This window comes from Protomyctophum bolini (assembly GCF_963924005.1).
Source record: "Protomyctophum bolini genome assembly, chromosome: 15".
Taxonomy (NCBI): domain Eukaryota; kingdom Metazoa; phylum Chordata; class Actinopteri; order Myctophiformes; family Myctophidae; genus Protomyctophum; species Protomyctophum bolini.
In genome coordinates this window covers 5,157,328-5,172,440 of record NC_137876.1, presented here as the reverse complement: position 1 = coordinate 5,172,440, position 15,113 = coordinate 5,157,328, and the positions used below count along the sequence as shown (strand labels likewise).

The following is a 15,113-nucleotide window of genomic DNA, read 5'->3' as shown; positions in this document are numbered from 1 at the left end:
AAGTTCTACTCCATGATGTTAAGTTCTACTCCATGATGTGTGAATTAAGTTCTACTCCATGATGTTAAGTTCTACTCCATGATGTGTGAATTAAGTTCTACTCCATGATGTGTGAATTAAGTTCTACTCCATGATGTGTGAATTAAGTTCTACTCCATGATGTGTGAATTAAGTTCTACTCCATGATGTTAAGTTCTACTCCATGATGTGTGAATTAAGTTCTACTCCATGATGTGTGAATTAAGTTCTACTCTGCAGCCTGGGTGAGCCGTTAGCCCATTAGGACCCGGTTCTACAAAATGCCCTTCTAAATCACTACAGTTCTCACACTTTCAAGATTTGTCCAAACAAAAATGTCCCAAAAATAGCAGATGTACAAGCTTGCAGCGCGGCACGTCGTGCCGCGCTGCAAGCTTGTACGTCTGCTATTTTTGCAACCCCACTCCCCAAAAAGTTGTTTTGAAAATGACACAGCGTCTTTCCTGATTTTAGTGGGTTAGACAGTCATTATTACAGCTGTGGATGATTGATCCTTTCACTGGGACAGCACAGCACACCTTGACAATTAACCTGCCAGCTATTAAACAATAACGGCACTGTACCGTATAGCGGCGGCGCGGCAAATAAATCACCGGGCGATTTACACTTTTATGGTTTCAAGACGGGCGAGGAGTTTATTATTAAAAGTGGCATATTGAATTGATTTGAAATCTGAGCAAAAGGGGACAACGTCGCCCGCAGCTTATGGGGTCTGGATCAGCTAGGGGGTATTCCAACGGTTTTCAGGCCAAGGCAAGGACCCCTTAGCTGCGAGAGAGATGAAGCAGGGACCTCCTTCATGGGTTTCCAGCCGTATGAGTAGAGACGGCACCCGGAGGAAACCCTGAGGCGAAATGGACATACTGTAGTGGCCGAATTTGGTATTGGAAGTGCTTCAAAATAGGAGCTCTGGGTGGCCGGGGTTGTCTCAGCGCTTTTACTCTGAAAGCCATGACCCGGAAACAAAAATATACTAAAAAAAAGTTGACTTTACATTGCTAGCTTACATTGCGATAATTTTAATTGATACGATATGTGATCCAAAAAGCGTTCATATTTTGCGGGAGAGACGGATGAGGAGCAGGAATGAAGCGCCAGCATATCGATCCGTTCATCACCACGGAGAGCGCCCTGGATTAGGAAAGACGAGTCATTCTTTCCGCCGCGCTTAACATGTGAGTCAACGGCAAGCTAATATGAGCCCAGAGCGTAGCATACGGCAGCCGAAAGGCGAACGGGCCAAAACAAAAATAGGAAAAAATTCTGAATATTCTTATCTCGCCCCGTATCATTGAGGATGCGCTACTTGTGCAGCTGGATCTATATAGGCCTGCACCTGGCCATGTGCAGCTGGATACTGAGGGATCTATAGGCCTGCACCTGGCCATGTGCAGCTGGATACTGAGGGATCTATAGGCCTGCACCTGGCCATGTGCAGCTGGATACTGAGGGATCTATAGGCCTGCACCTGGCCATGTGCAGCTGGATACTGAGGGATCTATAGGCCTGCACCTGGCCATGTGCAGCTGGATACTGAGGGATCTATAGGCCTGCACCTGGCCATGTGCAGCTGGATACTGAGGGATCTATAGGCCTGCACCTGGCCATGTGCAGCTGGATACTGAGGGATCTATAGGCCTGCACCTGGCCATGTGCAGCTGGATACTGAGGGATCTATAGGCCTGCACCTGGCCATGTGCAGCTGGATACTGAGGGATCTATAGGCCTGCACCTGGCCATGTGCAGCTGGATACTGAGGGATCTATAGGCCTGCACCTGGCCATGTGCAGCTGGATACTGAGGGATCTATAGGCCTGCACCTGGCCATGGTGGGCACTTTGAGCACATGCATGTGCCCATGCAGCAGCCCTTGGGCATCAGGGGCCCTTTTTTTCTCCTTTTCGCTCCACAGACATTTCCCCCACCGTCTAAAAACAAGAAGCATGAGTAAAAACTAGAAAACGGTACTTGCGCTCTGCTCACCCAACACAGGATAGGATGTTATTTAGTTGTCAAAGTGCCTTATTTGGACTCTGCATGGCATGGGGGGGGGGGGGGGGGGGGGGGGGATTAAACAACTTCAGTGCACTGTGCAAGGAATAAATGCATTCGCCATGTATCCGAAGGAGGTCTGATCCAATCACTTTTAGATTTCTCCAGTTTAATCCTGAGTTTAAGTTTTGTAGTGTTCAAGATCAGATTTTAGGCATGTTTAAGCCTCCAGGAAAATCCGTGTTGAGGTTCTTAATCCACTGTTTTTCATTAAAACGTCCAGCTGGGGTTGTGTTGAAGTCCAGCGCATTTTAGAGCTTCAATGCCGTGAGCCATGAAATGTTGCACAAATCTTGTGGTTGTCTTTTTGGCATTGTTAATATTGTATCTGTGTCGTCCCAGCCTAGTACCTATTGTTTTACCTGTTTCTCCGACATATTGTAAACCACATTTTTCACATGTGATTAAGTAAATGCAGTTGCTGGTTCTGGCTGTTATTTGTTGTTTAATCTCTAAAACGCGTTTTGTGGTTGTATTTTTTACTAATTGTTTGGGTTTGAAGTATTCTGGTCCCTGGCGTGCTGGTGTGTTGATTTCTTTTAGCTTGCTGTGTACTAGATAATCTTTAAGGTTTTTATTTTTTCTGTAGGCCGATATAATTTTATAATCTTTTAGAAGATCATCCGTTCGGTTCTCAAAATTTATTTTTATTCTGTTGTTGGCTAGTGTGCTCTGTGTTGAATAACTGGTTATCAGGGCCAATTTGGGGCCTGGATCCCGCACTCTTATTTCTAAGAAGGTATTTTGGGCTTTCCGGAGGAATGTCCTAGTGTATCCTCTTAGTCTGAGAGCATTAAATAGAGTTTTACAAGCTATTTTGAAATCACTTCTTTGCGTGCAAATCCTATGGAATCTTAGTAGTTGTGATTTGACTATTCCTGTGTAGGAGTGTGTCGGGTGGAATGACGTTTTGTGTAATAGGGCGTGAGTGTCTGTTTCTTTAAAGAACACTTTTAAGTCTAGTTTCCCATTTGTGTTAAAGTTTGGGCCCTTGATCATTGACGCTGACGTCATTGACGCTGACGTCATTGTAAGTCTATATATATGCAAAACCAAAAAAAAGGAACCCCTCTTGACACGTGTCACACAGACAAGAAGGATTTGAAATCTTTACTGCTGTCAGGAAGGAAGATGCGGTTCCGTCCATTTCCTAAGAGATACTGGCCCTTCGTGTTTTCAACAATAATTCTGCTGGGCCTGCTGGTTCTAACATGGACTTACCCTGAAATGCGAACTGGACCGCCGTGCCCCCAGGCTGAGGGCCCGGGCCTGGCCTCTCTGCTACCGGACTCAGACATGCGTTTCCATCAACCTCGTGTCTTGGCAGACCGGCGTGCCGACATCGGACATGTGACGCCGTGGCAAGCCCCCATCGTGTGGGACGAGACGTTTGACCCCGTGCTGTTAGACACCATGCACAAATCACGTGCCCCCACTGTCGCCTTGACAGTCTTCGCCGTAGGAAAGTACACCGCCTTCCTGAAGGACTTTCTCGAGACGGCGGAGCGCCATTTCTTCACGCAGGGCGCCGCCGCCAAGGTCCGTTACTATGTGTTCACGGACCGGCCCGATGAAGTTCCTCCCGTGGAGATGGCCGCCGGGCGAGAGCTGTTCGTCAGGTCCGTTCCAGCGTTGGCACGCTGGCAGGATATATCGGCCGGAAGAATGGCGTATATTGACGATTTGATAGCAACGGAGCTACGAGGCCACGCCGACTACATCTTCTGTATGGACGTCGACTCCATGTTCCGCGCTCGGTGGGGGACGGAGACTCTGGGCCAGCTGGTCGCCGTGATACACCCAGGGTTTTACTTCAAAGAGCGCAGTGCGTTCACTTATGAACGTAGGCCGGCCTCAAAGGCCTACATGGCCCCTCACGAGGGGGACTACTACTACGGCGGTGCCGTGTTTGGGGGCGAGCTGCCTTACGTCCAGGATCTGGTGTCCACTTGCCGCCACAACTTTGAGCTGGACGCCCAGCAGGGAATAGAAGCATTGTGGCAGGAGGAGAGCCACCTCAACAGATTCATGTACGTCAATAAACCCTCCAAGGTTCTGTCCCCGGAGTATCTGTGGGGTGACATTCATGCCGTCAAACCCGAGATAAAAGTCATCAGATTCTCTGGGGTCGTTAAGGACTATGCCCAGATTAGACCCAATTAGTTAAAAACACAGAGCGCATTTCTTTCAAAAAATAGGAGCTTGGGGGTGCCGGGAACACATGGAAGCTTTTACTCTGAAAGCCCCCCACCACGCCCCACGCCTTCCGTTCCGTACAAAAATCCGGGAGGCATGAAGTTCCGTCTTTACCTCACAATGTCACAATATTCCAAACGAGAGGCTTGTTGAAGTCAGAAATGAAGACCGAAGTATGCCCATCTGGTCAGCACCATGGAGAGCTCCCTAGATGAGGAGATACGAGGCGTTCTATCTGAGCCGTGAACAAGGAAGTGAACGGCAGCGCGCATGCGCGAAACAGCAAGGAGTATGGTGCAGAAGGAGAGGCCAACCCCCCCCCCCCCCCCCCAAAAAAAAAAAACAAGAAAATACGAATTTTTATTTTAAGAGTGCAGAGCCTTGCTTGAATACCCGCAAAGCCGTTGGTCCCGACGGCATCCCAGACCAGGTGCTGAAGGTATATGTGCAGCCCAGCTAGCAGGAGTGTTCACGACCATCTTCAACCTCTCCCTCTCTCTCTCTCCCAAGCTGTGGTCCCGTCCGGCTTCAAGTCATCCATTGTGGTACCGGGTCGTCCCCAAACACTCCAAGGTGGCGAGTCTGAACGACTGGAGACCGGTGGCCCTCACTCCGACTGTGAGTAAATGTTTGGAGAGACTGGTGGTGAGAGACTATGTCTGCTCTGTGCTGCCGGCCACATTGGACCCATGGCATTTTGCATATTATCGTCGGAACCCATCCACCGCCGATGCAGTTGCCCTGGCGCTACACTCTGGACTCACCCACCTGGACATGGGGGGGGAGAACAGGTGTGTCCGAATGCTCTTTGTTGATTATAGCTCTGCTTTGAACACCATCATCCCCACCAGACAAGACGCAAAGCTCAGGGAACTATAGGCCTGCACCTGGCCATGTGCAGCTGGATCTATAGGCCTGCACCTGGCCATGTGTTGCGCTATAGGACGTCCAGTGACGTCCAAGGCTCAGCTCGTTTTTAATCCTTAAGACGCCCAGGGACGTCTTACGTACAGAAACTGTCAATGCGCTGGAGCGCTGGTCCGTTGACTATCATTGTGCACGTTCATGATGACACGTGAGCGCTGTTTCATACTTTTAACTAGACATGCACGGTATTGACATTATGCCATTTTAAGGCAACTGAGACACTTGAGAAGAACCACATGCTACAGTATAGGGTGTGAGTGCCTGCCTGCTACTATACGCCCCGCACTCAGCGCCCCATCGTCACAAGACCTCTACACGTCGCAGGCGCATGCACCGCTGTGCAGGAGTCGGAAATAATTGCGCTCTCTGCTCTTAAAGAAGGCCATCGTCTGCGGAAAGGGGGGAATTCAATTCCTCCTTTTCTTGCTCTCTCTATAGGTCGTCCTCAGACGAGCCCTCCATCGTCGTTTCCAGTCATCCCAGTTCTCCATACATCTGGCCAGTTCGTTTGTACTTTGCGCTCCTGCGTGGAGCGCATGTTAGCGTGGGACGTCCTCGTGACCGGTGCCCGTGTGTTGGTTCCCACAGCACTAGTTTACTGGCTTGGTGTCTTTGGCTGCAGTGTCCTGCTATAGTCTCATTCTCCTGCTATTTTCTGGCTCACTCTTGGCATTCCATCATACAGATTTGTGTTGGTAACATGTGTGCTCTTGTTGATGTTGAGTACTGCACGCAACATTCTGGTGTAGCACCCATCGAGAGACTTCTGCAGGGTTGGCTTCAAGGTCCAGCATTCACTGCCGTCTAGGAGAACAGACTCTAGCGTTGCGTAGAAGAAGCTGAGTTTGGTTTGACAGGGGAGGTTGGAGTTCCATATACACTGGCCATGCCGTTTAGGGCCCTCCATGCAAGGGCCTTCCTCACTTTCAATGCAATGCAATTTCATTCAGCCCTGATGGTGGACCTGGGCCATGGGAGATATTTAATGGCCTTTCTTTCATTTCACCCATCGCCCCCCTCCACCCCCCTCTCTTTCTCTGTCGCCCATGGGACTCGACATGGGGTTTCCGCACTGGGGTCACTCACACACACATAGACGGATTCAGTTCTGTATAGTTGTTGTCAGCATGGTGATGGCTGCCGGGATGTACTCTGTAGGCTGACAGCCTACTGACAGGAACAAGCTCCCACTGTACCTTCGTCAGGCAGCCTCTGTAGACATTTTTAAAGCTCAGCTCAAGACCCACTTCTACAACATTGCTTTTAATTGAGTTTTAATATGCACGTTCCTACCCTGTCCTGACTGATTTGCTGCATGTGGTGTTTTTATTTGTTTTTATTTGTTTTTATTTCTTTTTATTTCTTTTATGTTCTTATATTCAATTTTGTTCTTTGCCATTGTTTTATCATTTTAACTACTTGTGTTTTATTGTATTCTATTTTTGCCCTGTGAAGCACTTTGAGCTGCATTTATGTATGAAAGGTGCTACAAATAAAGTTTATTATTATTATTATTATTACTGTCTGTCCCTCTATAAAAAAATAAAGGCGAAAGCCGCAAAAGAAAAACAACAACACTCACGAACGACGCAGGAGCGCAAAGCACCAACGAGCTGGCCAGATTGTATGGAGAACCTGGGATGCCTGGAAGCAGTCAATTCTGGACTTGTAGGGGCCGACTGTACTTGCAACGGAGGGTAACGGGTACGGTCGCCCCTTTTCCATCTCGCCCCACTACAGAGATGGGAAGCAGAGATTTGAGGTCCGAAAGAATATATATATATATATATATCCAATGATTTGCGCCACATTTTCACGGTTAAAACAAAATAAATAGCAGATCTACAAGCTATGATCTATGAGCTTGTATATATGCTATTCTTCAATAGCTAAAGTATCATCTGTAGGAGAAAACTCTCTCACACCTAGAAATCAGGCGTATGCGTATCGGCCATGGTGGACATCAATGGAAGCAATAGAAGGTCCCTCCGGACCTTCCTCAGGCCCGGAGGGACCGAAACGTTGCTTCATTAAATAGGAAAATACTCATGTACCGAGGAAATACAGTGTGCGGGTGTATTTTAGCTAAAGTATATATACATGCTTAAAACACCTAAAGGGGTTCCCGTGAAGAATGGGTTAAGGCACGACGTGTAGGTTGGGACACACACACACTTACATGCGCTGCATAACAGGCGCTGACTCAGTGGATTGTATATACTAGCCCTTACCCGTTGTGAGATATTTGCCCCATCTTGTGGCCGCGGGGGGTACTGCACCCAGGCGCATTGCCCATGGGATCGTGTGGTGATGTAAAAACAATATTTGTACAGTAAATAGGACAATTGCGTCTGTAAAAAGTAGCCTAGGTCACTCCTGGGAGCGTGCAGAATTTTTTTGGCATGGAGAGATGTGTGCCAATAGTGTGGCTCGGTCGGAGATAGACCACGAATAAAGACCACGGCTGTAAACGGCTGTTTTAATCCACTAATAAAAGGGCTCCGTTAAGACCTCCATATAATTATGGTCCATGCCTGTTTGAAAAGTGGGAGTGATTGGTGCAGCCAATGATGAGATAACGCTCTGTCAGTGACATTCAGACAGACATTCATTTAGACATTCGCTGAATTATAGTATGATGATGATGATGATGATGTATAGGCTATAGTATTCGTGCTCGGGTATGTGCCCTGATCGTCGTCATGTCGTTATACAATGAACACGACAGCAAAACAAATGGATTTTCTCGCAAAGTGAATATCCAGCGCTGCAGCCCTCCAAACCAGCCAGGTTGAACAGTGTGGTCTTATACTTATTACTCTATACTTAATAGAATACAACCCGATAGAACAGTGGTTCTCAACCAGTGGTTGTTTCAAGAGACTCTATATGACAAAAACTAAAATGTGCTGCCAAAAACAAACACTGGTTCCAACCCTTCCCTGCTGCCATAGTGGAATCATTCCATGGACTATACTGCTGCTGCTGCTGCTGCTGCCACAGGATATTCTTAGTCCAGTAATAATGTAATTTGACCTCAAACTAATTGCAAAAGAAAACCAAACTCAGCTGATTTTGTATCTTACATTATGTCCTGAATAACATACAAAAAGTTGCCTGAAATTGTCTGAGGGGAAGTGTTGAAAATGGCCTGTACAGTATGGCCACCATAGACATCCTATATAAGGCAAATAATTTCAAATTTTCCTTTTGCTTTAAGTAGCATGTGACATGTCAAACTAGGGTGTTTTCATGATGCTGAATCCATTCCAAGCATTAGTTTTGCATAAAAACACTCCTTGGGCTAATAACGGCCATAGCCACATGTGCTGACCTCATCACAATCAGCTGAGTTTGGTGTTTTTGCAATTAGTTGGAGGTTGACCCCTTTTTCCCCATATAATGCCTGTACTATCTGTTGCTGCTTGCATGTTCCCTGCCGCTCTATAGTTCCATCTGCTCGGCCCCGTTATTCCCCACATTGCTCTTGTAATAGCACTCATAGGGCTGTATTTTGCGTGTCTTAAGTACCAGGTCTTATTCCCTAACTTGAGTAAACTAAAGACCTGGAGGCGTGGTCAATGCTCTTTGGCCACTCAGAATAGCCAAATCACATTGACCACGCCTCCAGGTCTTTAGTTTACTCAAGTTAGGGAATAAGACCTGGTACCTTCAGTGCCACAGTCAGTCAGCCATCTTTGTCACAGGTGCCAGTTTTTTCATACAATATAGAAATCTTTGAAGACCCACAGAATATGTTGTGCTATACCAAAATATGATGTCACATATCTCAAATGAAAGATCTACTACTCTACTTTGCCCAGAAAAAATAAGTGAGTCGTTTGCTTTCACCGTTCTGAAGTTATTGACCTTTGAATGAAGTTTGGTTTTATAAAAACGGCCATCTTGGAAACTGGAAGCTGAGAAAACTGCATTTTAGTGTGAGGTACTTTCTCACTCAGAATTCTCACTAAAGACTTTTATTTTTTATGTCAGTGATATCACACAGTACTTGTTCTCACAAAAAAAAAAAAAAATGAAGAAAAATAAACATTTTTTAAATTTTAAAGCTAGGAAAAAATATAAAAAAAAAAAAAAAAAAAAAAACGGGCCCCCCCGTTTATACAGGGGCCCCCTGGCTCCAGGCCAGGGGTACCCAAGTACCCAATCTGGCCCTGGATAAAAATATCGTTTTGACAGAGTTGGTGCACCACCCTGTGGCACCAGCTGGCGCTGCATGCTGGTTGCAAAGTGCGCATGCACGCGCGCACGTGCACGCGCGCGCACGTGCGCGCGCGTGCACGAGCAACGCGTGTCGAGTACTCTCGGGGTTGTTTAGACTGGGAGTGAGTCAATGTCCGATTGGAATTATATACTTTTCTTCACTAGTTCATGGTGGTCGTGAGGTGAGCTGCACACCGTCGCACACACACATCGATGTTTGACGGGAAGGTTTCTTGTGTTGTTTCTGCTTGAGGTCTCAATCATAGAGCTTTATTGGCATGAGAAAACATACGTTTACATTGCCAAAGCACACACACACGCACACGAGGGGGGGGGGATCTTCCATGTTTGGGAAAGTGTGTGTGTGTGTGTGTGTACCGTACAAGTAGACTAGTGTTTGCATGGAGTGATTGCTACATTTGATCAAACGAGTATTTAGTTGGTTACTTTGAGAGCGAGAGAGACAGACACATTTGGGACAAGATCATGCATAGATGATCATGCATAGATGACAGTATAAAACACATTGACTGTGAGAGAGAGAGATAGAGCGAGAGAGAGAGAGTGTGTGAGAGAGAGGGAGGACGCGGGGAGCAGCATGCGTTTCTTTTTTCATCATTCTTACAAGACATAAACTGTAATCGGCCAGTCGCCTACAGTGGATTTACATTTATCACACTGCGTAATCTCCCGTTTACAATATCATTTGCGTGGGTCTCTCTTTCCACCCACTGACATCTCTTTTGAGCTAAGATTGAAGGGGACGGGAGGCAAGCTCTATACGTCGGGTGTTGCTTTGCATATGGCAGCTTGTGATAATATACGAGCGACTCATTTGATTGATATGTAACTGAAACTGAGCACACACACACACACACACACACACACACACACACGGGGTGTGCGAAGAGAATCATACTAGCGATAACAGAAACGGGGCAAGTGTTCTTGTTACGTCTTACGAGCTTGCTAGTTAGGCCTACGTCTTACGTGACGAACACTTGCCCCGTTTATGTTATCGCTAGCATGATTCTCTTCGTTCACACACACACACACACACACACACACACACACACACACACACACACACACACACACACACACACACACACACACACACACACACACACACACACACACACACACACACACACACACACACACACACACACACACACACACGAAATCAGCCTGTTGCGACTGCGAGAGGGAACAGAAAGCCTCACTCTGAGTCACTCACTCGTCTGTCTGTCTCTCTCGCGCGCCAACCAAACCAACCTGTCTTTCGTCTTCGGTGCTTTTCCTACCACCAACGACAAGGGGGCGGCAGAAAAGCAACCATTTGGGGTTGTTTTTTTTTAGCACATGATTTCAGAGTGTTCCTACCATATATGCGAGTTAAAGTCGCAGTCACAAGTTGCGCAACAGTCCCGTCTATTGAAATCCAATTAAAAGTGATTAATTTCGGGATTACGGCTCTGGCTACCAGTGCATAGTTAAATTGGTTACGGGATTACGGCTATGGCTCTTAAACTGTTAAGACACGCAAAATACAGCCCATAGTCTGGTATATAGCCTCGGCATGAAAGCTTATCTCACAACAAGGCCCTTGAGATTGCTACGGCTTATTTGGCTGCGCTGTCGGTGATTAGAAGTGTGTTGCATTCGTCAGCAAAGTATGCATGTATATATAGGACTGACACGGGAGTGTCCGCGTTATAACCCATTCTGACCTGAGATCAGATTCATATACGAGGTTTCCACTGGACACACACTGGTCTGATTAACCCATTCTGACCTGAGATCAGATTAAAAAAAAATGTCAGTCGTTCTTCGATTTTTCAAAAATAGCAGACCTACAAGCTCGTAGCGCGCCACTCGGTGGCGCGCTATGAGCTTGTAGATCTGCTATTTTTCAATAGCTAAAGCATAACATGATGCCAACATCCAAAATGGGTTCCCGTTCAGAATGGATTAACCTTGACTAAATGGAATGCAAGAGGACACATTGAGAAACCAGCATATTGAAACAAAATTACCGTATATATATATATATGTATAGACATCCTTTTCCGTTTGCTCAAAAGGTATTCATTATATTTACATGATTAATAATTGCACGTGAATGATCGTGGGGGAGCTGTATAGCCTTAGCTATAGGTACACAACACGACGGAGTCTGATTGCAAGCATTTAAAAAGGTGATTGCGTTTAAACACTTGAGCATAATTAGAACAGGTGCAGTTCGTTTTAACCCATTTTGTGTTGTAAGCATCATGTTATGCTTTAGATCTACAAGCTCACATAGCGGGGCACCGAGTGCTGCACTATGAAGTTGTAGGTCTGCTATTTTTGAAAAATCGCAAATCTTTGATGAGTGTATATATTCTTTCAGAGCGAATGTTTTTAACTCAAAGCCTTGCTTCTGGGGGATCCCTGGAACAACATGGTGGCCATAATACATACATTTTTGGGGGTCCTTGACATGAAAGAACCACTGTTTTTTTTCTGAAAACTGTCAGGATTTAGAAGACAGTCACATTTATGTAGAATCCTCCTCAGGTCAAAAGGGTTTAAAGGCCACACATTATTTTACCTTGTGTGCACAGGCCTCCTTTTTTCTTTTTGCAATTTACACACATTGCATCGTATAGTATATTATTACGGTTGTGGGGCAGAAAACTCGTATCTCCATAACGTATACTGGGCCACGAAGCGACACATTTTGAGCTTCGTACGTTTGAATTTGAATCCCTAAAAAAAAGAACAGTTTTGAACTAGGTATGCACAGATATGGAAAGGTTTGGCCGATGCCGATATACCGACGTTTAAAAATAACAATTTAGCCGATACTGATAACGATATATGTTTATTTTATTTTAGTTTGTGTTGTTTTTATTACTGCCCTTTTGTGCCAGGGAAACAAATATCTTCAATACAAGAAATAAAATGTTCAGAATCTACAGCTTGGTATAGGCTGCTTCATGATAACCAACACACCAACATAGCCAACGCAAAACGTATGCTTATCAAGAACAGATAAAGATCGCCTACTGCCGTCAGTAATGTCAGTTTTTTTCGCCGATACCCGTATTGACCGATAACGGCAAACATGTGGCGATATGTGGCGGATACATCGGCGCATTACCTACTTTGAACATATCAGGTTTGCATCTGACAGAGACGATATATATATATTTTTTTACACTTCTTCACTGCCAGCTATAGTGTTCAAATACTTTGACTGCGTCTCGGCCACTCCTTCACTCCAATGCTACGGAGATTGGGGGGGTATACGTTTATAAACGTAGATGGCAATTGAATAATTAATTGTACTTTATCCTGAGGCGAGGTGCCGGCAGTCCATTCTGTCAAAGTCTAACACTATAGGAGGCGTTGAAACGAGACACTTTCCTATCAACGAAGGTCGACAAGGCAAACACCGGACAAGGCAATTACAGAGAAGGCAGACTCGTCTCAATCCTGCCACGTTCACGCGGGATTTAGTAATGAGGAACACGGCGCGGCGGTAATTTGACAGGGTCTATGTTTTGGGACGTGCCGCCCGCGTCTCCTCGGGCTCCTCGGTGTGACAGTTCCTCGTAGCGCGCCACTCGGTGGCGCGCTATGAGCTTGTAGATCTGTTATTTTTCAATAGCTGAAGCATAACATGATGCTGAACACCAAAATGGGTTCCCGCCCAGAATGGGTTAAGTTCCGGTAATTGCTTTGTCTTTGTTTATCTTCTTTATTCGCGGGCACCGAAGCAGCGCTCTGTCCCCGCTCCGCTCGGGCGTATATATATATATATATACACGACGTATACGTGCTGCATGCGCACGCCTGAGTGTTGGACATTTAATTACAGTAGAAGCTTTATTCATGCAAACCCTCGGGGAGTGAAGGTTGCCTGCTGATGAAGAGGGAAGGCTTCTGCCCAATACAGATCTGCCATGTGTATTATAATATACACGCACGCACGCACGCACACACGCACGCACGCACGCACGCACGCACGCACGCACCGACGCACGCACGCACGCACGCACGCTTTACACACTTATGTATTGCGACCGTCGCAGATTACTATGAAAACCTGCCTGTCCGTCCGTCCGTCCGGTCACGCCACCATATAAGGGTCGTCAGCCGGTTATACGCCTCGTGTCCTCGTCACGGCCATATATGGTCGACGCTCCAAATATGGCATATCTTATAAGATCACGACACTGACCTCATCAAACCCTGGATAGCCATCACCTAGATCTGCATATATGGAGCCGGCCAGCAACTCTCTATACATCTGACCTCAAACCTCAAGCCCTTAGATCTCCATATATGGAGCTGACCTGTTCTGACATTCCATTATGTTGATCTTTCCCCATCCATCCTTGCTCTTCCGTTTGATACCTGTCCATTCAACAGGCCGTCATCAAACCATATACCACCCTTAAGATCTCCATATATGGAGCTGACCTGTTATGACATTCCACATGTTGATCTGACCTCATCAAACCCTGTACACTCAAGACACTCCCACCCCCCCACTGCCACCCTTAGATCTCCATATATAGAGCTGACCTGTTCTGACATTCAGAACATGTTGATCTGAGCTCATCAAACCCTGTAGTACACTCAAGACACGCTCCATATATGGAGCGTGATATGTTGACCTGACGCCCACAATGACACACACACACACACACACACACACACACACACACACACACACACACACACACACACACACACACACACACACACACAATACAGTATGTGCCAGGCCAACAGTGTTGTTTTTGGCAGCAAATTTAAGATTCAGAGTTTTAGTCTCATAGTTTTCATTTAGTTTTAATCACATTTTAGTCACCTGTGTGTTAGTCTAGTTATTGAGAACAACATGTATTTTGGCGGGCCTTGATGCTGTCATAATGGCCCTTTTTTGTTTCACTTCCTGACTCACTTGCTTGTAGATCGTCTATTTTCAGCATGCAACTAATTGTAAATTGACTTATAGTGGATCTCTTGTCCACTATAGTCCCTTTCTAACATTTTAGTCTAGTTTTTATTTGTTGACGAAATTGTCAGTATATTTAGTGGGCTTGTGGTGGGACAGTCTGGGCCACCAAATTTCCGCACGCACCCCAGAGTATCTGTCTGGGCCAAATTCCACCACATTTTTTTGTCTCATAGTCCAGCCCTGATGTTTGGTTTCCAAAGGAAATATATAGGGCTGTGTCTTTATACTCTGCTGAACATACTCTTAAAGTTATTGTTTCGTAGTTTGGTAAACTGAAGTTTGCTGAAACAGTGACCCAAGATGAATGGATGTTCTACGTCAGTATAGCGTTCATGAAAAGCTAAATCACACTGACAGCTCCATGGGAAAGGCAACAAAAGCTCAAATGATGGATGATCAGGAGACTGGCTGCCGGGTTTAATGAGCTGGCAGCTAAACAAACGAACACAGAAAACTATCAATCAATATTTCATTGCTGTCTCTTTATCTCCCTATATTCTGACTTTTTATGGGTGTTTATTTATTTATGTTATTTCATTTTATTTTGTATTTTATTTTTGTAAATTAATGCCCTACTCATTAACCCATTCTGACCGGGAACCCGTTTTGGTGTTAGCATCATGTCATGCTTTAGCTATTGAAAAATAGCAGACCTACA

At 45.8% G+C, this 15,113-nt stretch overlaps 1 protein-coding gene across 1 annotated transcript; it reads left to right on the top strand.

The window, feature by feature from the left end:
- Positions 1 to 3,318: 3,318 nt before the first annotated feature.
- Positions 3,319 to 4,254, top strand: LOC308329231 (globoside alpha-1,3-N-acetylgalactosaminyltransferase 1-like; the record flags this gene model as incomplete). Its single annotated transcript, XM_080783436.1, has 1 exon — positions 3,319 to 4,254. The coding sequence occupies one exon, from the start codon at positions 3,319 to 3,321 to the stop codon at positions 4,252 to 4,254; it is 936 nt and encodes a 311-aa protein (XP_080639562.1).
- Between the last annotated feature and the right edge of the window lie 10,859 nt (positions 4,255 to 15,113).